At 39.7% G+C, this 27,400-nt stretch overlaps 1 protein-coding gene and 1 long non-coding RNA gene across 2 annotated transcripts in view; one reads left to right on the top strand and one right to left on the bottom strand.

The window, feature by feature from the left end:
• LOC132650142 (uncharacterized) overlaps positions 1-27,400 on the bottom strand; it is a 63,135-nt gene that overhangs the window by 32,219 nt on the left and 3,516 nt on the right. Inside the window, exon 2 of the long non-coding RNA XR_009588528.1 lies at positions 26,008-26,130. This is a non-coding gene — a long non-coding RNA (uncharacterized LOC132650142). The remainder of the gene's footprint in view (positions 1-26,007; positions 26,131-27,400) is intronic.
• On the top strand, positions 18,770-24,550 carry LOC110565606 (protein SSXA1-like). Its single transcript, XM_021663314.1, has 4 exons — positions 18,770-18,892; positions 19,344-19,458; positions 19,792-19,881; positions 24,438-24,550. Exons 1-4 carry the CDS (start codon positions 18,770-18,772, stop codon positions 24,548-24,550), a joined length of 441 nt encoding a protein of 146 aa, XP_021518989.1.

Raw genomic sequence — 27,400 nt, 5'->3', positions numbered from 1 at the left:
GTTTGGTGACCTACATAGACAGATCGCTGGATGGATACATACATTCATATATACATACATACATGCATGTACATACACACACTTATAATTGATATACATATATTAGATAAATTTAAGTTTGACTGATGAAAGAAAACATTCAGAATTTGTCTTTCTGACTCTGACACTGAGCACACAAGGACACGTGATCAGCAATGGACCGATGTTGGTTCTTGCTCACTTTAACCACAGACCTGATACAAATAGCTACTGTGCAATTTATTCTCTAGCTATTGGTTTTATGCTTTTGAAGAGTCCTCCTATTTCCTTGAGATGCTAGCAGTAATTCCAGATGTACTTTTGTGCTGCTCTTCTGTATCACTGAGGACTACCTCTAGTTCTTTACAGAAAATCTTAGCATTAACTTTCCAGGAATGTGTGATTTAGAGAAAAGGATGTGTTGCATATTTTATTTATTTTGCAGTTGAGGGAAATTTGGAACACTTCTAGCTTTGGGCTGTTTTGACCAAGCTGCACTGCAATTTTTTTTTTTGTGCAAGTGTTGGGAAGTACATCTATTTCCTTCATCTTGGGTAATAATGTAAGAATGGATAGATTTAAAGAAAGTGCCAAACTATTTCACAAAGTGGTTGTACATTTTCCTTATTTATGTTTTCTTTTGTACTATATTTCTTTTTGTTTTGGGACAGGACCTTTCTGTATAACCTATACTCTTAGAACTCCTTAGAGACCAGGTAGACCAGGCTGGCCTTACTTTGCACTGGCTCCTTCTTCATTGCCTGCGGAGTGCTAGGAATACAGGAGTGTACCACCACACCAGAATACTTCTCATTTTCTTTCTATTTATCATATTTTTAATTAAAATGTTTTAAAAAGTTTTATTTATTTTGTATACAGAATTCTGCCTGCATGTGGGCCTGCATTCCAGAAGAAGGCACTAGATCTCATGGTTCTCATCCACCATATGGTTGCTGGGAATTGAACTCAGGACTTTTGGAAGCAGAGCCAGTGCTCTTAACCTCTGAGCCATCGCTCCAGCCTAATTAAAAATGTTTTTAAACAGGATTTCTCTATGAAGCTGTGGCTGGTCTGCAACTATGTAGACCAGGCTGACCCAAGACTCATAGAGATCTACCTGCTCCTGTCTCCTTAATGCAGGGATCATAGGTGTACATCACCAAACTTGAAACTTGGCCTTTTCATTTTTTGAGACAGGGTACTGCAGTTCTACCCAGACCAGTCTCTCTCTTCTCTCTCTCTCTCTCTCTCTCTCTCTCTCTCTCTCTCTCTCTCTATCTCTATCTCTATCTCTATCTCTATCTCTGTAGTGTATATGTTGATATGTGCATGTTTGTGTGTGTGCATGAATGTTTGTTCATCTGAATGTAGAGACAAGAGATTGACTTTTGTTTTTCTTTGACTGCTCTCCCCATTATGTTTAGAGACAGAGACTCTGAAGTCTCTCAATGAATCTTGCACTCACACTGGCAGGACTGGCTGGCCAGAGAGTTCTGGTGACCATTTTGTCTCCCAGAGCCCCTCTAAATGCTAGGAATAAAGGCTTGTGTAATCACGATGGCTCTATTTTTGTTTTTTAAAGGTGTTTCTTGCAAATCCAAATTGAAGTCCTCCCTGTTACCTATGCATCAACCTTCAATGCCCCTGGTACTAGAAACACATTCCAACCTTCTGTGTTCCATCTAAACAATTGAAAAGTCCTTGCAGCAATGACTGAATGCTTCAACTTTTCCAGGCATATATTGACCCTTACTGTGGCTTGTGTGAGAGTTAATCTAGATTGCCAAAAGAAAGGGATCTAGAATAATTTAGGAGACAAGCCTCTGTCCATGCCTATGTGTGACTATATTCATTCTATTTTGGTCTCTAAGCATGGCTGTGAGGAATTATCTAGATTAGGTTAATGGATGTGCAAAGTATGCCCTGTGTGGTCAGCATTACTGGGGTGGGTCCTGGCCTGAATAAAAAAATGAGAAATCTAGCTGAATATTCATTATTCCTGTCTTCCTGATCAATTCTACTAAAACAAAACAAGAAAAACTGAGCCAGAATGAATGCTTCCTTCCTTTAGTTGCTTTTTTTCAGCTATTTTGTCACAGAAACAAGACTAGGAGATAATGCAGCCTGTCACTTAATATCTCTTATTTTAATGAATCTATATTTCTCTAATGACAGTGATGCTACTGAACATATATTCAGGTGCTTATTTGTCATGTGATTATCTTTGATCAACTCTCAGAAGTTTCTTCTCTGTTTTATTTTCGTTTTAATTTTGGTGTTCTGGGAACCAAATTCAGGGTCTCATGCTTGCTAGGAACCTGATATGTCAGTGAGCTATGTTTCCCAAAACATTATTGATTTGTTAATTTGTCAGCTGTGTTTTTGATGTCACATCTAAGTAACGTTTGTTCATTTGGGGATCACAAAATTTATTTCCTGTCTTTATTTATGGAATTCTGTATGATTGGGTGCTATACTATTGGACTCTGATTGAGAACCTCATTTGCTTTTTAATATGGGGAGAAAGCAGTACCCAAGTACATTTTGTTGTCCACTGATCTGCAATTGTTACAGCACTATTTACTTCACCACATTGGTTTTGTACTTTTAAATTTTTTTCTATTTACCCATATAACATTTTGTCTGGGTTGCCTAGTATGCTCTATTTACCTATTTGCTCTTTTTTCCCCCTATTTTTAAGAGGTAGGATCTTTGCTGCAACTTGAGGTGCCAGGGTATGTTGGTACCTTCTGGGGGCTTCCCCTTCTCTGAGAAATAAAGGGTAGAATAGGGGGAAGAACACATGAGGATGGAACTGGGAGGAGAGGAGAGAGGAAGGTGGGATCAGGCTGTAAAGTGATTAAATAAATAAATAAATGAAAAAAGAAGTAAGGTATCACTGTTTTTTTTTTCATGCTCATGGTAAGTTGTGGGATCAGTCAATCCTCCTGCCTTTCTTCTTGAGTAGGTGGGATTTTACTTAGTAGCAGCATACTCAGCGCTCTTCATTTCTGATTTGTTTGCTTTTTTGTTGATTCTTCTGTCATACAATACATCCCAAATGCAGCCTCCCCCTCTCCCCTCCTCTCAGCCAAAACCCCTCTTCTTTCATGTACTGCTGCCTTGCCTGAAACTTGATATGCAAAGCAGGCTGCCCTCAAACCCACAGAGACACTCTTGGATCTGTACCCACCACTGCTATGTACTAAGGTGTTTTCCACCACACATGGTTTTTACTTTATTTTTTTAGCCATGACCACAAGGTCATGCTTCAAAGCCTGAAGCATTAGAATAATATGAGTCATATGTTTTCTCTCCAAGGTTATGTTTCTGTTTTAAAATGTCATTTGGCTATTCTACGTGCTTTGCATTTCAATATGAATTTTACACTGTTTTTTTCAGGTTCTACCAAACATCTTGCTAGTACTCTCATTGACATTGCATTGAATTTGTGGACTAATCTGAGGAAAGTTGACATTTTAAAAATGTTGATTGTGCTGATCTCAGAACAAAGTATACCTTTCCATTCCTTAATCTCACTTCATATTTCTCCTGCAAAATTGTGACTTTCATTGTACATGTCATTTGCATCCTTTGTTAAATGTGTCTTGTGTATATCATTTTTGTATTTTTTTAATACATACAGATTTTTATATGAATCTTGGGTCCTGAAGAAATGTAAGAGTCAATATCTGGGGAGTTTTTAAAAAATGAATTCTTTCAAATTTCTTACATAGAATGGTCATTTTACATTTGATATTGATCTTATTTATTCAGTTCTAGGGATCTGTTCAAGGGTCTTGACCATGATAAATAAATGCTCTCCAGTGAGCAACAAATCTAGCACTCAGACATTATTTTTATATTAATTACAATTTCTTCACATTATATCCTAGCTGTAGCCCCCTCCCTTACTCCCTCCCAATCAACCCTCCCTCCCTCATCTTCTCCCATGCCCCTCTCCAAGTCCACTGATAGGGGAGGTCCTCCTTTTCCATTTGACCATGGCCTATCAGGTTTCATCAGGACTGTCTTCCTCTGTGGCCTGGTAAGGCTTATTCCCCCCTTAGGGAATCAAAGAACAAGTCACTGAGTTCATGTCAGAGACAGTCTTCTGTTCCTATTATTAGGGAACCCACTTGGATACTGAACGACCATGGGTTACATCTGTGCAGGGGTTCTAGGTTATCTCCATCCATGGTCTTTGGTTGAAGTATCAGTCTCAAAAAAGAGCCCTGAGCCCAGATTTCTTGGTTCTGTTGCTCTCCTTGTGGAACTCCTGTCCTCTCCAGGTATTTCTATCTCCCCCTTCTTTCATAAGATTCCCTGTACTCTGCCAAAAGTTTGGCTATGAGTCTCTGACATTATTTTTTAATATGTATATATATCTATATATGTATATGTATGTATATATGTATATATTATGTATATGTATATATATGTATACATTATACACACACACACACACATATATATACATCACTCCCCAAAATATTATCAATTGTTAACAAAATACTACATTATATTACATAAGGATATTACATGAATTTTAATATAGGCATGTAAATAATCAGCTAACAGGTAGTTAATATTCTCTGAAGAAGGGAGTGATATTTATTTCAGAAGGATAGTAGATTACTCATTCATCTGTGAAATTACTCCTCCATCTATGTTTTTTGAGGTAACGCTAATAAAACTCATGGCTTGACAAAATAAAAGGGAAAGAGTAAGGGAGTGAGGGTGGGGAACAAGACAGTATAATGTGAGGTATTTATAATAAAAACACATTGTATGAATATATTAAAATATCACAATTAAAGTAGCAACACAACTACCTCCAAAAAAAATCATGTCAGAATATTGGGTTTGTGGGCTCACTGGGTAGAGTATTTACTTGCCCTTAAATCTATTGATTTCTTTCCTCCTACTCTCTCACTCCCTCTTTTCCTCCTCTCTTCTTCAATCCCCCTCTCTTCTATTGAACCACACTGCAAACCAGTTTCATTCTCCAGATTACTGAAGGTTGCTGTGTGTATTGAATGAGAATGACCCTAATAGGCTCATATATTTGAATTCTTTGGGAAAGATTAGTAGCTGTGGCCTTGTTGGAGGAAGTGTGTTACTGGAGGCAGACTTTAAGGTTTCACAAGATTTACGTAATTCCCAGTTCTCTCTATCTATACCTTATAGTTGTAGATCATGATGTGAGCTCTCAGCTGTTCTTTCACTCCACCATCATGGACTCTGACCCTTTAAAATGGTAATTTAAATTAAACACTTTATTTTATAAGTTGTCTTGGTCATGTTGTTTTATCAAAGCCATAGAAAAGTAACTAAGAAATAGTGAAGCTAAATGAGGTATCTTAGTAGAATCTTGGAATACAGAAGTGTACTATGGAGGCCCAGGTCAAGTAGTTTTAAAGGAGAACTATTGCCAGTCTTTGCTCCTTTGTGGGCTCTTCTTTTATCCACCCCTTATCTCCCCACTCCTTTCATCCTCTATTATGATATAGGAGAGAAAGGATAGAGTGGAGAGAGAGATAGAGATCTTGAATCCAATTTCTTTCTTCTTGTCTCTTCATTGAGCACAATTACTAACAAACCACAACATCTTCCCAGCCAATGACCAATGACTATCAACTCTGCCTATAGGGGCTCTAGCATTTATATGCCCTCTGAAAAATTCCCAGAATTTCAAAAGTCACACAGTCACAGAAAACTATTTGCAGCCGGCCAAACCATGCCTCTGCTAGAAAAATAGGCAAATCATATTTGGCTATTGTGGACAGTCTGAAGCAGCCCCAGATACCCACACCTGGGAGTAAAACAAAAACATAATGTTATAATATTTTTTTGTTTTTTAAAAGAAACCATAATTCCAGAATTCTTACTACAGAGAGCACTAGTAACCTGGCTAGAGGGCATTTTGTGATATATTGGCTGCCTATTGCCCTTGTCCTAAGAATTTGCCTGACATTAAACTGAAAAGTAATAGAGTAATTTCTTTGGTAGAGATTTTAAGGCAGCTTAATATTGATTCTCTCACATGGTTAGCAATCACTCTTTTGCAGGTCTACAATGAAAGAAAAAGTGTAGCAAGAAGAAATATAAAATGTACAGTTTGAAGTGCAAAGAAACACCAGGAAATTTAATGTTGGGCCTAAGTCTTGTGGTGAAAAAGTTGAGAAGATTAACAAGCCTGATCTGAAAAGAAATAAAAGGAAAAAATAAAAATAAGTGTCCTTAGAGCAAGACCCCATCCAGCTAAGCTTTCAACTCATGGAAAGAAGCAAGGATTTTTCTGCTTCTAAAATGTAACACCAATCAAACCTGCTATGAATGTGATTCAAGGGTGCCAGGGTTCACTCCAATTTGGCAGTCAAACTTAGCAATTCTGTCTATATGTTTCTGGTTTTAGAGTCATGAAAGATACATGAATGAAAGGATTTTGAAGCATTCCTCCATGATTAAAGAAAGCTAGTGAGGCCAGGAATATGGCAGGGGAATCCTTTCATCTAGGGCCTGAGAGGCTATTGGATGAAGCTGTGAAAATAAAGCCTGGATTTAGTTGGAGACCCCACAACGTTCGAAGTACCAGAGCAGTGGGATATCTACAAGGGAGAACTGCAGACAGGGAATGGAACCAGATCAAGAAAAAGAAGAATAATACAGGCAGTAAATCTGGGAAGAGCCATCTAAGCAATCTGACATCAAACATGGGGCTACAGGATTTGTAGTTTGCCTTGCAGGGTGGTCTTTCTTTCATCCAGTATTTTTTCACTAGTCTATCATTCCTCCCTTTCGGAATGGTAATGTAGATACTGTATCACTGTATGTTAGAAGTGTATAACTTGTCCCTTAATTTTACATGGAGTTACAATTAAGAGATTGCTTTGATATTGCTACTGTCCTTAGTTGCCCCTACCCCCAGAGGTGGAAGGTAAGACTCTATTGCTGAAGACATCATGCGTTTCAGATTTAAGGCTCTGAACTGGAACTTATCTGAGGGCCTCCTCCCTGAGGACTAGCTTGCATGGTATCAGAAGGCACCATGCACACTTCCACAGGAGGGAAGCAACTAGGGGTCTCATTTAGCTATGATGGCTATGGATCACAACAATGAGCATGGCACAATAACCCTAACTGTGCAGTAGTGACACATTTCCCTTGGTGTTAACCAAGAGATTTTTAATTAAACTTATCACCCATTCAACAAGAGGAAAATCATGCCTGGTACTGGAAACTTGGAAGCTACCTGGGGCTAATGAAGTCATGGGTCTTGAAGAATATTCAACCACCACCTTATTACAGCAGCACAATCCTTAACCACATTCTAAATATTTGTCCTTATATCCATAGAAAAGTCCTCAGTTTTCATCAAGGAAACTTCTCTTTGCCACAGAAGGGGAACCAGCACAGAAAACCACAACTAATCTATATAAATGCAGAATTGTGGAGCCAAATCCCAATGGATATATCTGCAAAGCAACTTTTGAACCTAAGGCTTAGGGAATATTATGGGAGAACAGGTAGAAAGTCTGTAAGAGCTAGATAAGCAGGGAGTTTGATGTGAGATTGTTTCTTAGTAATGTCAGAAGCTATGCCCATAAAATCTCACCAACATGACCACTTACATATGAGCTAAACAAAGAATAAAATCGATATGTTAACACTGATAGGGAAAAGCCCATGTGGCCTTAATCTCACATGAAAACCAACTACAAGCAACTAAGGGATACTGAGAGCAAAAGAAATAGTCTTCCCCAGGGAAGAACACACTAATTTGTTATCCAGTGCCAGATGGTCATTCCTGAAAATATATATGCAAGTAACGTTATATACACTGAACTAGTTCAATTCATGTATTTAAGGATATGCACATGTATAAATGCATACATGATAAAACAGCTAATGAATAAAGGAGGGCATGATTCTGAAAGAAAGGAGGGGTAGATGTGAGGGTTTGTGAGGAGGAAAGAGAAGGGGAATGATGCAATTACTTTATAATTAAAAAAAATAAAATTAAATTGATTAAAAAAAGTGTTTGCCTTGAGTCTCAGAAGAGCCTTTGGTCATTGAACTTTTAAACAGTATTGAGACTGTGAAAGACTATGATTACTTTTGTAGTTGGACTAAGTGCATTTTGCTTCACGATATGGCCAGGAGCCTATAGAAGCCATGCAGTATAATGTGGTGTATGTAGAGGTCTGAATAAGAAAGCCTCCATAATATTATATATTTGAATATTCAGTCGCCAGTTAATGGAACTGTTTGGAAAAGATTAGGAGATTAGGAGGTATTGTCTTCTTGGAGGAGATGTGTTATGGGGATGGGCTTTAAGGCTTCTTCTTTTTCGTTTTTTTTTTTTTTAATTTATTCACTTTACATCCTGATCGTAGGTCCTCCCTCATCTCCTTCTGGCCCCACCCTCCCTCTGTCTTCCCACCTATTCCCGTCCTGTAGTCTTCAGAAAGAGGGAGCTCTCCTCCCCTACTATCTGACTCTAGTCTATCAAGTCTTATCAGGACTGCCTGCATCCTCTTCCTCCGAGGCCTGGCAAGTCCCCCAATCCCACCAGGGGCAAGTGATCAAAGAGCAGGCAACAGAGTCCATGCCAGAGGAAGCCCCTGCTCTCCATTACTAGGAAACCCACATGGAGACTGAGCTGCTTATTGGCTACATCTGAGCAGGTCCTCTCCATGCATGGTCCTTGGTGCATCAGTCTCAGCTTTGAGGCTTCTAAACCTACCATTTACAGTCTCTACCCCCACTTCCACTCTCTTCCTCTCTCTCCCTTGTAGCTTTAGATTAATATGTGATCACTCAGATGTTGCTTTACTCCACCATCATGGACTCTACCCTTCTGAAACTATAAGCAAAATTCAATACTTTTTAAAAATAAGTTGCCTTGGTCACAGTGTTTTATTACAGCAATAGAAAACTAACAATTTTTGAGTCTTATCACCCTTGTAATCTTATCAGAGTTGCTTTCTAGTTCTAGGCCAGCCTGGTCTATGTAGTGAGTTCCAGTACTGCAAGGGCTACATCATGAGACTGTGTCTTAAAAAAAAGAGGGAAGGAGGGAGACAGAGACAGAGACAGAGAAAGAGAAACAGACAGAGACAAAATATATTAGGTTAGTTTGGTTAACAACACACAAAAATGTTGAGCTGTTCATGAATAAAGGTCTAAAATGTCCCCACATGTGTCCACAGGATGACTCAACTTCCCAAGCCTTCCAGTAAAGTTTCAAGTAGGCTTTGTGACATCCATTTTGGAGCCAGCATCCCAAAATATACCCAAGAAAACTTAAGGTGAGAAAAGATTCTGGCTTATGGTTGCAGAGGTTTCAATCTGTGGTTCCTTGGCCATGTCCCTTTGGATCTGAGAGGAGGTAGAACATCATGTTATGAGCATATCATGAGGTAAATCTCACAGAGGCCAGAAAGGAGGGAGAGAAGAGACAGATAAATATATACCTGTTATGGTGTAGATTTGTAATGTCCTTTAAAGACGTATGCTTTGAAGCCTTTGTACCTAGCCTGTGGCACTGCTGAGAGATGACTGGATTATGAAAGTGTTCATAAATATGCTAATTATGATGAGGTTACAATTAAATGGATTATTCACAGGTCCTTACCTGGTTAGAAGGCATAGGTCATTCAGGGCATACCCTTACAAAGTCTTAATCTGTTTCTCTACTGAGCCACATATCTGGTTCTCTCTCTCTCTCTTTCTCTCTCTCTCTCCATACATACATACATACAAGCATACATACATATAAATCCATTCATCCATACACCCATGTGTACATTTATACATACATATGACTAAATGGAGTCACCATATAATAGGAGAGATGATGTGCCAACTAGATATTCTTTGCCAGCAAGTATAACTACCAGTGCTAGAAACAGGTTACCTCTTGTTGAATCTTCAGTCAAAGGAGTCCCATGGAACCTCACAAACACCATAGGTTATTGCCAAAGTTACTGGTTACTCTCCACAACATGATGGTAAGACTCTACTAATAAAGACAACACTTACTTATGATAGAGAAATTGAGTTGCTGCCTAACTAGAAGCTTCACTCCTATTGACTAGAATTCATGGTGCTGGAAGGTTTTCTGTACACAACTGGAGCAGAAATGTAACCATCAATTATCACCCAGCTACAAGCCATGTGCCCTATAACAACAACCTGCATACAAAATACACTGGTGCAATAAGGGCACAAGTGTTATGGGACTAACTAGTCATTTCTTGATTATATTTAGGGCCCACTCCATGAGATGGAATCCTTATCTGACACTGCTAAAGTAGACAAGAACCTGAGACTAGATAGGTCATAGACCTAGGGCAAAACCTAGTATTTTTATTGTGCTAAAGGAACACAGAAAGAAAATGGCTCTTAATGACATACTGCTATATCCATAGATCAGTGCCTCACTCAGCCCTCTTCAGACATGCTTCTTCTTACAGTAGATGTGAATTAACACAGACAACCACAATTTGAAAATGTGTAGAGAGGGTGAGACTTTGAAGCACCCAGTTCTAAGTAGAACGTCTTTCTTAGGCCCTCCTCTCAAAGCTCATGGATCTATGCAGAGGAAGAGGTGGAAAAATTTAAGGGTCAGAGGTAATGAGTGAGTCCAAAGAAATAGTGTCCTTTATCTAGATTCAATAAGATTGCTGCACATATGAACTCACAGAGACTGTGAAAGTACACATAAGACCTGTGTGTGGGTCCAAGTCTGATGGGGTTTCAGAATTGGAGAAGAGGAAGTAGACACAAGGTCCCAACCCAAGCCAAGAAGCTATTTGTAATTGATACCTGCTGGCAAAGGGAAAATTAGATTTCTTCAATGTTTTGTCACTGGGTATATCAACCACACTCTGGGGCAGATCCCAAGCCATGAAGTAAGGCCAACACAAAATGAACCCTATAGGGTTTTTCTTTTGTTGAGTGTTTCATTTTGTTTTGGCATTTTTTGTCTTATTGCTTTTTTTCTTGTTTTAATATTCATGTTTGTATTCTTGTGTTTTTTTTTAAAGAGTGACCCCTACACACATATAGACAGATACACACAGACAGAGAGAGAGTGTGTGTGTGAGAGAGAGCAAGAGAGAGAAAGAGCATAAAGTTAGTTGTAGGGATGTGGGGAGAAAAGGGAATAACAAATATATTGAATAAAAATTGTTTAGAATGAACTTATGTGGGGCTGGAGAGATGGCTTAGTGGTTAAGAATGCCATGCTGTTCTTCTAGAAGACCAAACCTCAGTTCCCATGACATACATTGGGTGGCTCACAACTGATTGTAACTCTAGCTCTATGGGATCCAAAGTCCACTGGCCTCTGAGAACACCTGCACTCATGTGTACATACCCACATACAGGCAGCCATACATGCACATAATTAAAACTTAAAAGATAAATCTTAAGTGTCCAATATGTGATTACCTCTATAGTTAATGCTACAAGAAAAGGAAATTAAACAACTCATTACTGAAAAATGAGCCAAAGAAGAAATTAAGAAAGAAATAAAAAATAAAAATTTCCTGAAAATATAAAAATGAAAACACAATACAGCAAAATATCAAGGACACACGTGACCAGATCATTGAATCTAAGAGGCGGTTCTCTTAGAGATAAACAAGACTGACAGACCCGAGGCTAAACTAACCAAAAGAAACAGAGAAGACCCAAATTAACAGAATAAAAAATGAACAAGGAAACATTAAAGTGCACAACATAGAAATTTAAAATATTATAATGTAACATTTTAAAAACCTGTACTTCATGAAGCTGGAAAACCTAAAAGAAATGGATGAATTTCTAGCTTCAGCAAAGCCACAAAAATTAAAACAAGAAGTTAACACACTAAACAGACACATAACAAATGAGGAGCTCAGAAGAGTACTAAAAAGCCTTCCAGTTAGAAAAAAAAAAAGACACAACAAAGAGAGATAACTACATGCCAGTATCTCTGATGAACACAGACTAAAATGCTCAATGGGCCTCTGAAAGACTCTATCCAGCAGGGTGTTAAAGCAGATGCTAAACTTTGGGCAGAGTACAGGGAGTCTTATGAAAGAAGGGGGAGATAGAAAAACCTGGAGGGGACAGGAGCTCCACAAGGAGAGCAAAATAACCAAAATATCTGGGCACAGGTGTCTTTTCTGAGACTGATACTCCAACCAAGGACCATGGATGGAGGTAACCTAGAACCCCTGCTCAGATGTAGCCCATGGCAGTTCAGTGTCCAAGTGGGTTCCCTAGTAATGGGAACAGGAACTGTCTCTGATGTGAACTTAGTGGCTGGCTCTTTGATCACCTATTCTTGACTGGGGATCAGCCTCACCAGGCCACAGAGGAAGACAGTTCAGCCAGTCCTGGTGAGACTAGGGTCTTAGGGAAGGGGAAGAGGATCTCTATCAGTGGACTGAGGGAGGGGCATGGGAGGAGAAGAGGGAGGGAGTATGGGATTGGGAGGGGATGAGGGAGGGGTCTACAGCTGGGATACAAATGAATAAGTTGTAATTAATAAAAATAAATAAATTAATAAAAATAAATAAAAATACTCAATAAAACACCTGCAAACAGAATACAGATAGACAGATTATCTAATATGTCCAAGTTGGTTTTTGAATGAGGGAGGAAAGTCTTTCTTTTCAATATTGTGCTTTAAGTATTAGCTGGAGTATAGGTTTTTAAAAATATTACTTTATAATATTCTGAATGTCTTTGATGTCTGCTATAATTTTTCTCTGTTCATTTCTGACTCTGTTAATTTGGGTCAGCATTTTCTTTTGGGTGGGCCATAACTAACCAAATCAGTTTTTTTTTTAATTCTTCTCTCATACATTACATTTTGATCATTTCTCCCTCCTTCCACTTCTCCCAGTCCCACCCTGCCCCCACAACTCCCCTCTGCCCCAGATCCACTTCTCCATTTTCCTTAAGAGCAGACCTCTCAGGGATATCAGCTGAACATGGCATAAAGTTACAATAAGGCTAGGCTCAAATCCTCATATTAAGGCTGGATGAGACAACCTAGTAGGAGGAAAGGGGTCCCAAGAGTAGTCAAGAGAGAGACACCCCTCTCCCACTGTTAGGAGTCCCACAAGAGCATCAAGCTACACATCCATAACATATATTCGGATGATCTAGATCATATCCATACAGGCTTCCAGTGTCAGTTCATTCTTAGTCCTTATGAGCCCTGCTTGGTTGTGGGCTGTGTTCTTGTATTGTCCTTGACCCTTCTGACTTCTACAGTACTTCCTCCCTCTTTTCTTTTTTTTTTTTTTCAATGCAGTTTATTCAGGAACCTTGAACAATCATCTGACCCTGGGGAAAGCCAGCCCACAGCTTAAATAGCCTCTGGGTAGCCAACCCAGGCGTGCCACGTGGGCAATGCAGATAGGTCCACATACATGGAAGCAAGCCAGATCCTCAGCCTTAGCCAAATGTGCAATTGTTCATGACAGAGAGCACTCACCATCGGGAAGGTGGAAGGCAGAAACCAGCTCCATCTTTAAGGCACAGCATTCCGCAGCTCTCTACAGTTCCCCCTTTTTGTTTTAGACGCATCAGGCAAGAGTAGAGGTCTGATCTCTGATATTAGAAATAAATTGGGACTTTGTACCGATGTTCATTTAGGTGTCATCCACCCAAAGAGCATCAGACCCGTCTGATACCTTTTTCTCAGAGGCGGGACCTGGAGTATCAACCCGCATGCAATCAGACATGCTCTTCTCTGGGTCCAAAGCGGCTGACCCTGAGTGCAGTGCTTAGCCTCGCATCCTGAGCATAACATTTTAGCTTTTTATGGTATCCAACCATGCTTTCCTCCCTCTTTTCTATGGGGTTCCCTGAGTTCTGACTAATGTTTGGTTGGAGGTCTTTGCATCTGCTCCCATCAGTTGCTGGACGAAGCCTCTCTGGTGATGATTGTGCTAGGCACTGATCTATGAGTATAGCAGAATATCATTAGGAAACATTGACTTTTTTTGCCAGTTGTATTTGGTTCTAGCCTGGGTCTCTGGGATGTTCTGCCTCTGGTTTCTGGCCATTCAGGCAGTATTGGCAGTGGACTCCCTCTCATAGTGTAGGCCTCAAATTGGACTAGTCATTGGTTGGCCACTCTCACAGTTCTACACCACAATGTTTTGGTCTATTGATCTTGTTCTCTGTCTCAAAGAACCAGCTCATAGATTCATTGATTCTTTGTAATTGTTTTCTTTTTAATTAATTTCTGCACTGATTTTAATTATTTCTTTTTTGTACTTATTTTTTGAGATTATAATTACTTAATTTCATTCTTCCCTTTTTTCTCTCCAAACCCTCTCATATATCCCCTTGCTCTCTTTCAGATTCATGGCCTGTAGTTTCATTTTTACTCTCCTAAATATATGACACATAAACACAAACTTTTCAGTCTGTATAATGTTAATTGTGTGTATGTTTTCAAGGCTGTCTACTTGGTATTAGAGTTGGTTTGCTCTCATTTGGGGAAAACTGTTTCACTCTCAGCTTTCCATAGTTGTCTGTAGTTATTGTCTACAGTTGAGGCCTCCTGAAGTTTCTGCCTTCCACATTACCATATCTAGTGGTTTAGGTCATGGTTGTAGTCATGATACTGAGATGGTGAAGCTTCTGATTTTTCTAGGAGACACCATCTCACAGAAAATCTCCATTACTTTGGCTCTGACAGTCTTCAGTCCTCTCTTCTGCAATGTTCCCTGAGCCTTAGGTGCAGGAACTGTTCTGTAGATACATCAGTTGGGACTAGGCTCCACAACTCTTGCCTTTTGATGGTTGTGGTTTTCTGTAATAATGGTCGCTTTTTGTATGAAAAGAAGTGTCCTTGATTAGGGATGAGAACTACACTTATCTGTCAGTATAAGGACAAATATTAAGAGTATAGTTAGGGTTTATGCTGATTTAATAATATTGCAATGTACATTCTCCTCTGAGATCCATGACTTCACTAGACCTGGATTTGGCTTCCTTTCCAGTACCAGACAGTATCACCTGATTAAAAAAATTATTAATTCTTACTATCTACTGAGTTTGACTTTGGTCTTTGTCTTTCCTCATTCTTGTGTTGCATCAATAAGTCATTTATTTGTATTCTTTCTGTCTTTTTTTTTTAATGCAGGCACTTAGGGCTATAAACTTCCCTCTTAAAAATGCTTTTACTAGGGAGGTGGCTACATCTGGGATACAAAGTAAATAAACTGTAATTAATATAAAATAAAAAATTTAATTAAAAAAGCTTTTACTGTTTCTCAAAGCTCTTGTTATGTTGTGCTTTGGTTTCACTTAGTTCCAGGAATATTTTAATTTCTTCTTTGACTCCCTCATCATTCAGTAATGAGTTTCTTTAATCTCTGTGAATTTATACACTTAGTAGATTTTTGTTTGCTGTTGATTTTAAGTTTGTTGCATAATGGCTAGAGAGGCTACATGGAATTATTTCAAATTTTCCTGTATTTACTAAAGCTTGTCTTGTGTTGCAGCATGTGCTCTACTTTGGAGAAGTTTCCATGTGCTCCTACATAAAATGCATATTTGTGTATTCTTGGTGTTTGTGTTAAATATTCTATAGCTATATCTTAGGTTCATTTGATATAAGAGGCCATTTAATTCTGAAGTCTCTGTCTCTCTGTCCAAATGTCTGATCTATAGAAGAAACTGGAGTGTTGAAATTACCTCCTATTGCTAGGTTTCTGTTAATCTGGGTCTTTAATTCTATTAATAGGCTTTTATGAAGTTGAATGCACCAGAGTTTTGTGCATAATTGCTTAGTATTGTAGTATTTTATTAATTAATTGATTGCTTGATTAAAAGGAAGTACCATTAGCTACAGATAGCGCTTCAAGCACTATATTGAAAAGAGTGGCCGGATGCATGTACCTGTAATCCCGTCACTCAGAGAGGCAGAGGCAGGCAGATCTCACTGAGTTCGAGGCCAGCCTGGTCTACAGGACAGCCAAGGTTACACGGAAAAACCCTGTCTTGAAAACAAAACAAACAAACAAACAAACAAACAAACAAACAAACAAACAAACGGAGTGAGGATAGTGTACAACCCTGAGTTTTTTCTGTTTTTAGAGGGATTGCTTCACATTCTTCTCCATTTGGGATAATGCTGCCTGTGGGGAAGCCATTATTTTGTAAACTACCTAAAATTATTTTTAAAAATTACTTACTTTTTATTAATTACAGTTTATTCACTTTGTATCCCAGCTGTAGCCCCTTCCCTTGTCCCCTCCCAATCCCACCCTCCCTCTCTCATCTCCTCCCATGTCCCTCCCCAAGTTCCACTGACAGGGGAGGTCCTCCTCCCCTTCCCTCTGATGCTAGCCTATTAGGTCTCAGCAGGACTGGCTGCATTGTCTTCCTCTGTAATTTTTAAAAATAAGAAGAAAATACAACAAGACTACGTAGTGAAAGTCTAAGGGCTGGTCCCAGGGTCCATGGACCATTTCCTTGCCAGAAGAACGGTCTCAGTCATTCTGAGTAGGGCATTAATGACAGCGCAGTCCTCAGAATGAAAAGTCTAGAGAGCACTGAGGGCCAATGGAGGCATACACTAGTAGAGTAGAGAAGCCTTTCCAACAGAAACTCACTTGAGGACCCCTTAAAATGCACAATATACTTGAATCACATGGAGACTGTTCACTATTACTCCTAAAATTATTAACAGAAAACAATTTCCTGGGGCTTTGGGGAAATAGCACATATAGGGATAATTTTGACTTCAATATTTTCCTTTAATAAATAATTTAAGCATTATTAGTTTATTGTAAAGAAATCCCAGGTTATACTGACTAAGGAAGACTGAGAAGGATTTGAAATGGCTAGCCATTTTTTAGATGAACAGCTGCACAGTAGAGGATAGAATTATTGAGTCTAGACATAAGGGAAAGTTCAGGTATCCATAACTATGTACATTTCAACAGGTCAGCAGATCTTCGAGTACCAGTAGCACTAGAATAATGATAATCCTTTAAGTGGGAACATTTAGGGACTACAACACCTCCCCCCCTTTGTGATGTACTTGCATCCTGGGACCCTGGAATCCTACACTCCATTCTTATCTCACTTGCCCCACCCACTTTCCTTAGAGATTCGAAGGCAACTGACTCCCCTGGTGGGCTGATCCTTTCAGGTCAGCTGAATCAAGGTTCTTACTAGAGAAACACTCCCTCATTCCTTCCTGTCTGAGGTAGGTTCTTTCTCAGGGATGACCCAGTTAGTCAAATCCGAACAGATAGAACAGTTAGGATCCTGTGCAGACCAACCAAATACTTGTGCCTTTCCTGCGTTTTCAGCATTCCTCAAACCTAAGGACTGTGCTTTGAGCTAAACGCTTACTGAGCAATTCCTTAAGGATCCAAGAAACTTCAACTGACAGACTCATGTGCTACTATTTCTGAGGGAAGCAGTATGCCTCTTACCTTCACAAACTTTGAAATTACCTATATGCCTTGAGATTTCTTCCACCCTCACTGACACCAAATAGTGTCTGTCAGAAGGATTACTTTCCAACCTCCTCTTGGATAAAGCTGCAGTTTTCATGGTCCCAGAGATACCTCAATGTCCACTCACTAAAATTTTTTTGATGACTTCAGTTGCAGGACCTCTGATTAGTGTGTCTTGAGATGTACTAAATTATTTCACTTTGCATGATAGCTGGTCCTGTAGATTTGGAGAGTCTAGGGCTTTTATCTCTGCAGGAATTTATAAATTAGCCCAGTCATACACACTCTACTTAATAGATCCACCTCTTTTCAGGACAGCAGAGCCATATATCCATTTCCTTGATCCCTGAAAGCCATCAGTTGGGGAGACTATTAAACCTTTGACAATCCTCGCACCAACTCTACATCAGAATACATCACAAAATATCTATACATTATTCAAGACACTATACCACAAAACAGCAATCTAAATTACTTACTAGGCAGATACAGGAGAAGTATTTGAGCCTAGGGTTTCTCTGTCAGCTTAACATCACAGCCATACCATTTCTCAAAGGGAAAACAACAAACAAAACACAAAAAACAAGAGTAGGTAATGATGTATACACACTGATTTAAATTTCAGCAGGTGCTCAGAAATGTCTTTTATTTGAAACTTCATTGTGTCCATTAATTTTTAATTAGTCAATTAACTTACTTTACACCCTTACTGCAGTTTCCCCTTTCTCTTCTCCTCCCAGTCCTTCCTCCTACTTACTCCTCCTTTCTTTCTCCCTTTCTCTGCATATAAAGTTGCAGTAACTCAAGGCCCATCTTTTCCTATTGAGGCTACACAAGGCAGCCCAGGTAGGAGCAAAGGGTCCCAAAGGCAGGCAACAAGAGTCAGACAGGCCCTGTTCCCTGAATGCTGGTGCGCCACTGCGCCCATCTTCATTCTTATCTTCTATGAAATCAGTTTCCACTTTCCTCACATGGGTGAGAACATGTGTTTATACTTGCCCAATTCAATATCTTTCTTTTTCTCTTAATCTCAACGAACACTCCAGAGCAACTAATCACGACAGAAGCTTGATTTGCTCTCAGAGACTCAAGATAACTTCATACAGTCTCAAAGAATCCAACTGAATCCTAACCACTAATTCTCCCGTAGACCTAATCAGGGACAGATGATATCAGGATGAGAAGGAACACAAGAAAATCTCAGATACTGAATGTTACTGTTCAACCACAACTCCTTCCTTCACAGGACATTTTGTTTTATGCCTGAAGAAAATAAGATGGTATCTTTTCAAAATCACACTCATACCCAAACCAAGAAAACAGAGAGTTCCTGTGCAAAGACCCCTGTGGAAGTGATTCATAAACCAAAGAAGATATGCAAGGTGAGGTGACCAGGTAGGGGGTGGGCAGAAGCGGCTGAGTGACCAAGGCCCATTGTAGAAAGATTTCTCAGACGGTGGAAACCAGACACACTTAGGAAAAAGACCATGGTCTTCACCTGACCTCTATAAGTCTCAGGATTTCCCTCCATACACAAATGCTCAGTGTGAGTTTCCAAAGCATGCCTGAAGGCTGCAGATTGGTGATCTAGACTTGAATGCATTTGCTGCCACTCAACCCTTCATAAGTGGGGAACAAATAAGCAGCATTGACCATTTCCAGTGTGATTGGGAAAAGGCTGTTACATCTCTCTTGACTTTCATTTCCCAGGATCAATTATCTTGATTTTCTAGGTGGACCACTGAGGTCCTCCAACACAGAGGGAATTCAGGGATGAATGGCATACATGTCTAGCAGAGTAGTTGCCAGAATTTACATTTCCTTCTTTTCTAGGCCTTCCGGGATATTTCTACATACTTTTCTGAGGAAGAGTGGGCAAAGCTGACCAAATGGCAGAAAAGTGCCTATGTGTATATGAAAAGAAACTACGTCAGAATGACCGGCCTAGGTAACAGGAAGTTCTGGGTTCAGACAAGTCTGGGTGTCTTCCAGTTGCTTTTTATGTCACATCTTCTTCTCAACATGTAGCAGATCCCTCTCCCACATGGCACTTTTCTTCCCATAGAAATGTCAAGGTGCTTGCTGAGCATGCTGCTCTTTTCCATCCTGTGCAGGGCTGAGAGCATAGACAACAGGCAATAGGGCTCAGACCTAAAGCCTGCACTTTTCTTTCCTACAGGGTCTTGCACTTGTGAGCATTAAGGTCTATGCTGTATCCCAGATCCTAGTATTTCCTATCTTGTGCCATCTGTTTAAGAAAAAGCACTTTGTTTCCTTTTAGGGATCACAGTCAACCAACCAGTTTTCATGCGACACAAGAAACAGACCAACAATTCTCTGGTCAAATGTATTGAAGTTCATGACAGTGAAGGTGAGTGGTCAGGGAGGGCTGTGAAGGATTGTTTTTTTTTTTTTTAGTCAACATGCCCAGTAAGGTCACAGGCAGCTTTTTTCCTCTTCAGATCAGGGTTGTGTGGAAAAGAGTTCATTCAGTGGATTAGATAGAAGACCCTGTCAAATTAAATTCTAAAACATTAAAAATAGCGTACTAAGTAAATGCAAACATGTAACACCTTCAGTTGGAATGCACACGGTTCTGTATCACACCTTAAACACAGGTAGACACTCTCCACCTTATACACACACATTCAGCACACTGTCACAGATGCCACTCAACACACACACACACACACACACACACACACATACACACACACACACAGAGAGAGGGGAGGAAGGACGGAGGAAGGGAGAGGAGAGATGGAGAAAAAGAGGGAGGGAAAGGAGAAGGGGGAGAGGGAGAGGGTGGAGAAGAGAAAATGAGAGGGGGGTAGCAAGAGGTAGCTCATCTACTTGTCAGGGTAAAAGAGTCTAGATCCTGTGCTTTGAGTAGCATGTGTAATCAGGACAGAGGATATTGATTATGTTCATTTGTTCTAACACAAAACTCCAAAGACAGTCCTGTGTCCTCTAGACCTATGACTTTCCAGGAAAGCAGGTCAGATGGCACACGCTCCCACAAGCACTTTACTTGATCTAAATTCCAGGCCTGAAATCTATGCACAGTTTTTGAGAGAGAAATAATAACTACACTTGGTAGCCCCTCTCCCAAAACACTGAGTCAAATCATTTATCCTTCCTCACACAGTTAACACCTTAATAGTCAAATGATTTCATGTGTGAAGTTTTTTGATTATTCCACATCTGAAAGTTTAGACAGCTCAATTTTCCTGAAATCAATTTAATATTATGAGGTACAAAGAATGTGCTGGGATGGGATGAGGCACTGACAGCACTTCGTAAACAATCATAAGGAGACTTCGAAGCTAACATTACAGGTAATGCCTGCATCATTCGTAAAGTGAAAGACAGCCTTGCCCGACCAGCTGCTCCTTCTCCATGAGCAGGCTGTAACCCTCCACTCTAGCATCTCCTATGTAGGACTTTCGGGATATTTACTAACAAACCAAAACTTTTGACTTGTCACTCTCTGTAGATGAATATTCTGAAGGGACTTTTGGCACGACACACAGAAAAAGCGGGAAGGTGAGTGACACCTCTTTTTGCAGGAGCGCACCATGTTTGTCACTCAGTTCATGCTCACATTGATGAGGAGAGTTTTCTCTTTGATGGTAGGGAAGTGGATAAAATATATGATATTGAAAGTGAAAAATGTAAAAAATGTAAAAAAAAATGAAAGTGAAGCTTCATATGTTTCAAGTGCCAATTCTAACTGTATGGCAGGTCATTGAGTTGTATAGACTTTGGTTCTGGTTATTTTTGTTGTGTGATGTTTTTATTTGCAAAGTCCCATGTTAAACATTATCGAGCAAATTAGAATATCTTAAATCAAGTGGCAGAAATACCCCCTGTAGAATACTGTTTGCTAAAAGGCCTTAACCTAGATTCTCTTTTATAGATAATAAATCTTCGAAAAGTAAATGGAGGACTTGTCTCCAGAGATGCTTCTGTTTCCTTTGCTTCCAAATTGCCAGGTTGGATGTAATGTATTCCCAGCCCTTAACATAGTTTCTTTATTATTTTTAATATGGTATTTTATTTAATTCTTTGAGGATTTTGTATAATGTATTTTGATCATATTCACACATACCCTACTCTTTCACCTAATGAACATAAAACATCTTTCTTATTATATCTTTCTTCCCCACATTCCCCAAATTTATGCCTTCTTTTAAATTAAAAAAAAAAAGCCCAATTTGTGCTATCTATATACTGTGGGATGTAGAACCATCCACTAGAGACTAGAGTATGGGTGACCTACCAGGGGCTATACTCTTTTTTTTTTTTTTTTTTTTTTTTTTAAGAAAACTGAGTTTCCCTCCCACAAAATCCATATACTATGAATAGCTACTTAGAAAGGGTGGGGCACATGGGTTTCGACTCATGCCATGCTAGAGTGCTGACAGGTCTTATGTAGGCAAAGACACTATTGTGAGTTCATTAGTGTAACAGTCTCATCATGTCCATAAAACACTAGATTGCTCTGGTCCTCCGTGTCTTTTTCCTCTTACAATACTTCTATCCTCGTTTCTACAATGGTACCTGAGCTTGGGAGGAAGGTGTGTGACATAAATGTCTGTGTTTAGCTGAGCAATTTATAGACATTTATTTTCTGCAGTTTAACCAGCTGGGAGTTTCTGCATTAGCCTCTACTCACTGTACAGCAAAACTCTAATAATGTCTGAGAGCTCATTTATCTATGTGGAGAGAGATATGAATTTAGATATAAATGTAGTTTGTAGTACACTCATTTAGCAAAATCACAGTAATGGGTTTTTCCACGGGGCCTGTGCAACCACATGTTCTTGGTCAGATTTACAACACCAGACCTGTGTTTCTTGAATTAGAGCATTTTACTAATTAGAGTAATGATAATGAGGATCAGCACAACTGTACTAAGTTATTGGCCTGAAGAGCAGCTTCACTAGCTCTCTATTCTGTAGCCCACACCACTGAAATGCACTCATGTCTTCTTTCATTTCTGAAATTCAGGTGATGCCTCCGCGTGAGGCATCTGTTCATTCTCTCATCCTGACACTCACTTTCCAAGCAGGAAATTTCCAGCTGGCCTCTGCTCTATGAGTGGAACATGCACTTCCCTGGCTGGGAATGACAGGGTTTTCACAGTGGACTCCTCTCATTGTGATCAACTTCAGAACATATCTATACCTGGGAACTATGTGCACCACATTTCCAACCCAGAGGAACGCTAAAAACCACTTGACTCCTTACCGAATAGGAGTTTCCATAGTTGTAGGTTTGGTCTAGTATAGAGTTATGGGAGCTAAGGGTCAGGGGCCGGTGAGGACACAGTTAAGGACTGAACGGAAAGAAGGGATTATAAGAGCAATATTCAGTTGTTCACTATTACCTGATACAGTACTGTGCCTCCCCAGGCACACCCACACATGTGCTACATAGACACAGAGATATACACATACATAAAAATATAAATATAAAATAAGAGGCAATAAATTGTTTCTAAGCACAGAAACAACACCCTTTTACTGGTATGTAGACTCCCTCATGCATGAATCCGGAAGTTGAATGAGAGGTAGCTAAGGACTAGTGACCAGTGACACATCTTGTTATCAGTAGAAATAGTGCAGGTGCCCAATCCATGTGAAGTCCTGTCACCACCATTTTGTGTGATACCACCTCCGGCACCACATTCTCTGATAGCCAGATCACTATGTCTCTTTTCTTTCTCTCCCATCCCTTGCATTCATCTGTACACCGTCATGGTACAGTATGGTCTCCTTCATTCTATTCACTCTTTACTTAAGTGTCCATGCCATGCACCACAAGCTGATGTGTGAAGCCTTATGTTTTCTAGATACCTGCCTTCCACAGAGCCTGTGGATCCCTCCAGGCTTCTTTTCTTCCCCAAATCATCTTCATTCCACACTCCTAATTACATCTCTTCTACTTTCACAAAAGACAGTCTACCAAGAACATAAAGGCAAACACTGTAGTTCCAGAAACATGGCTTATTTAGGGCACTGTTTTCCCATTTAAACATCCATGCTCTTTTTTATTTAGTTACAAATAGTTAAATACTTTGTCAAGTGTGATTAGCATGTTATGAAAATCCTTAAATAACACCTGCAAAAGACTGAGCCTTTCAGTACTCTGCCATGAAAGGAGACACTCACCAGGTTCTGCCCCTCTCAGAGGATATGGTTGCCAGGGGAAAAGACCAACTAAGTCCAATTCACATTTAAGTAAGCCCAATTAAACTCATTGGGTCCCACCAATACCAACCAACATGAAATAGAAGGGAATCTAGAACTGAGGAGGGAGGGCATCAGTGTGAGTCAAGAGAGGGTGATGAGGTATATACATGATCAAAACACATTATAATGAAATGTCATGATGACATGTAACAACACATATAATTAATACATGCTAACATATATTAGGGTGGCGATAGGGTGGTGTTGGATGGAAAGAAACCATGGGGGAACAATACTCTGGTTTCCCTGGCCTGTTCTGGGTTTATGGCAAGGGTCTTAAAAAAAATCCCAGGCCTTTCTGGGTGAGGAACTGGACAGCACCAACCAGTTCAGATTTTAGAATGGCTCTCTATAATCATATTTTGACTTCTTAAATTCATATAATGTAAGTGAATGCTCACTGGATACTCTCTCTAATGAAGGCTAAAATAGGAAATCTGTATCAGGTGATGGGGGAGGGGGACCAGACAGTATACTGGATGGATAACCTGAACTGGCCTTTTGTCTGTACTGCTGTATGGCTGACATCTCAGTCTTTGTGAGCCAGCAAATGTAAAAATCAGACTAGGGAGACAGCTCATGGGCTCATGGGAGGGACAAGCTCTGTTCTTTTCTGACAAAAAAGCCCTAATTTACCTAGCTCTAATGCAATAACCCCTCCCCATTTCAGGCAATCAGGTAAATGCTTGGAGCAATCGGTTGCGAGAAAGGAAGACTAGAGTGATATATGAAGAGATCAGTGACCCTGAAGAAGATGATAGTGATTACTTTATCTGTAAGTAGTCCTTTGAAACATCTCCCAAACCCCAGAATGCACACTTTTCTCTTATGGTATTGGCTCCTACCCAGTCATCCACTTCTAGTCCTTTGGGGTAATGTCAGTCATGCTTCCTTTCCTCTGATGTTGGGTAATTTGGAGACCATCCCTACTCAGAATGTTGTAGGCTCCCAAATCCCAGGTCAACACTCAAAGTACAAGCCCACCTTCCTCTGGCTAAGGAATTCAAAGACAAGGTGAGGCAGTCACTTGTTCTCTAAGCAGAGGGATTGCTTGTAGAGCAGAGGCTCTGAGGTTGGGCAGGAGAGCATGTAGGCATTGAGGGACAGGAGGAAAAACAGACCAGTGAGCAGGTAGTGGGAACTCACTAGCACTTATTTTTCTTCTCTTTCTTGTCTCAACCACAGAGAGTCGAAATAAGCCTATGATGAGAAGAAGAATGTGGTGGGAATTCAGGATCATAGCCACAACTTTGAAATACTAAATACCAGTTATATGTATATATATATGTATATATATATACATATATATTTATTTATAAAAATTCAGTATGCTTCTAGGAGATAAGCATAAGTTTTCATAGTATGTATCAAGTGCAGCAAATCTTCAGGATGTGTCAAACACTCTGTTAGCAATCTTTTTACTTTGTGCTAAGCATTCCCTATGTGTTATTGTCACTGTGCTGAGTCCCATTAGAATTATTCTTTCTGTGTCAGGCAATCTTTAATCACAGTTATTGCTATATTATGGCTACCATCTGGTCAGCAGTGGGGATACTCTGCAGGGTAAGCACTTTGTATAATACTACTGCTATTACTATTATTCTTATTGTTTGACAACCACTCTGGCAGAATATCAATGCTTCAAGTAGGCTAGATGGCTCAGTGATAAAGGATCCTGCTGCCAAGTCTGATGACTTGAGTTCAATCCTAAAGATCCATAGATTGACAGAAAGAACTGACTTCCTGACAGTGTCCTCTGACACGCACAATTGAATTTGCATGGGCATGCATGCATACATGTGCACATTGATGCACATACACACACACAAAATAACTAAAAAAATAGATGAAAAGATAACAAAAGAAATCTATCAATATTTCATTCAGCGAGGCATATACCTAATGCATGCCCTGCCATTGTCTTAGGAATCATGTGTCAGTCATCCTCTGCACTAAAGCACACTACTCTCTCCTTGCTTAAGATTACTGAGTAGAGTCTTGTTTAACACATTTCTCTGCACTTGCACACATATATAAAAGTCATCACTATGATCACCTGTCACCTAGCATGCTCCACTAGAAATGTGTTTAGTCACAATCATCTTATTTCATTTTCTGGTCAGCACATGCTTTGTCCCTTGTTTGTACACAAGTGACACAACCAAATTCTGTGACATAGGAGAATCTGGCTTTGCTTGACAACACATGCTTGCTTCTATTAAGATCAAAACTTATCTTACCTTTTTGGAAGTTGTAATGTCTGATTCTAGGGATTGAACTCAGATCCTCCTGCATATAAGGCCAGGTCTCTGCCACTGAGCTGCACTGGACTAGTAGTTACTGCTTCATTGCTGACAAAATGCCTGAAAGAAAAAAAGGGAGAAAGATTACTTTGGGCTTACAGTTTCAGTGGGTTTAGTTGATGGATACTTTTCCCATACATGCTGTTCTTCCTTTCATGTTGGATTAGCCAAACAAGGAATACAGGAAGAAGCTCAAGGCAAGAAATAGCCCCAACTTCATGGTTCTTATGAGCTAATTCCTCAAAAATTCCTTGCCTCCCATATGACCACTAATGCCAAGTGATATCTTCAACGGATCCACTTGGTGATTAGACTAGAGAGCTCATGACATAATCACTTTAAGAAATCTCCTCATACCTGGAGCCAAAATGGAGCTTTTATTAACATGCCTAGATTGTCTGAAATAATCAGACAGACTACCAAAATCAACATACACATTCAGGTTGTTGATGTCATTTTTCAGATGAGGTTTCACTAAGTTACCCAGGGTGACACCAAATTTTCGATTGCCCTCTTGTTAACCTCCAAGTCGTCAGGATCATAGCCTCTTCTGGGCCAATGATTATCTTCTTCTTTTTGTTTATTTTTGTCCACTGAACCAGTTCCAATTATGTATCCCAGGCTATGATGGAACTCACTTTCTAGCCCAGGAATTGTGATATTTGTGCCCCACCCTCTGGAGTACCAGACTTACAAGTGTAGACTACCCTACATGACTGAATATATTGATAAGTGATTCTGACATTGACATAGGTCCCTAGAACAAAATGCAGGGATCACAAACAGGGAGAAGTTAAGGAAGACAGTAGAGTCATCACAGGGAAAGTGTTGTGAGCAGGACTCACCAAAACTGACAATAAGGAATACTTATTAGCCTGGGATATGGTTCAACAGTAAAGACTGATTAACATACCCAACAGGCCCAGGGGTCAAGATGTCACTCTACAAAAATAAGACCTACTGAGAGAGATTGAGGATTTAGTATGAACATGAATAGATGATGAAGTGTAGTTACTTAACATAAATCTAAGGAAGATGGTCCAATAAGTGTGAGACTAGAGGCGGAAGCATTAACAGATAGCAAGTACAAGGTCAGAACTGAATGGCAGCAAAGGCAGAAGAGTTTATGGAATAGCAGAATTAAGGGTCATATCTGAAGGACAGAGGAAGTACAAATGAGACCTCAGGCTCTACAGCAATGTTGGTAAGGGACACATAACCTGTGTTGGTATTACAAAAGCTGCATTCAAGTCTAGACTTCATTATAGTTACATGGCAGACACTATGAGGTGAATTGTATCATACTCCCATTCCCCATACCATTCAGATG

This window comes from Meriones unguiculatus, chromosome X (assembly GCF_030254825.1).
Source record: "Meriones unguiculatus strain TT.TT164.6M chromosome X, Bangor_MerUng_6.1, whole genome shotgun sequence".
NCBI classification, from domain to species: Eukaryota; Metazoa; Chordata; class Mammalia; order Rodentia; family Muridae; genus Meriones; species Meriones unguiculatus.
The sequence above is the reverse complement of the archived record's forward strand: the minus strand, read 5'-3'. Positions and strand labels throughout refer to the sequence as shown.

Coding starts and splice junctions, on each gene's coding strand:
- LOC110565606 (XM_021663314.1), top strand. CDS start 18,770: ATGCCTGAAGAAAATAAGATGGTATCTTTTCAAAATCACACTCATACC. Junction 18,893..19,343: donor AACCAAAGAAGATATGCAAG/GTGAGGTGACCA, acceptor CTTCTTTTCTAG/GCCTTCCGGGATATTTCTAC. Junction 19,459..19,791: donor CGTCAGAATGACCGGCCTAG/GTAACAGGAAGT, acceptor GTTTCCTTTTAG/GGATCACAGTCAACCAACCA.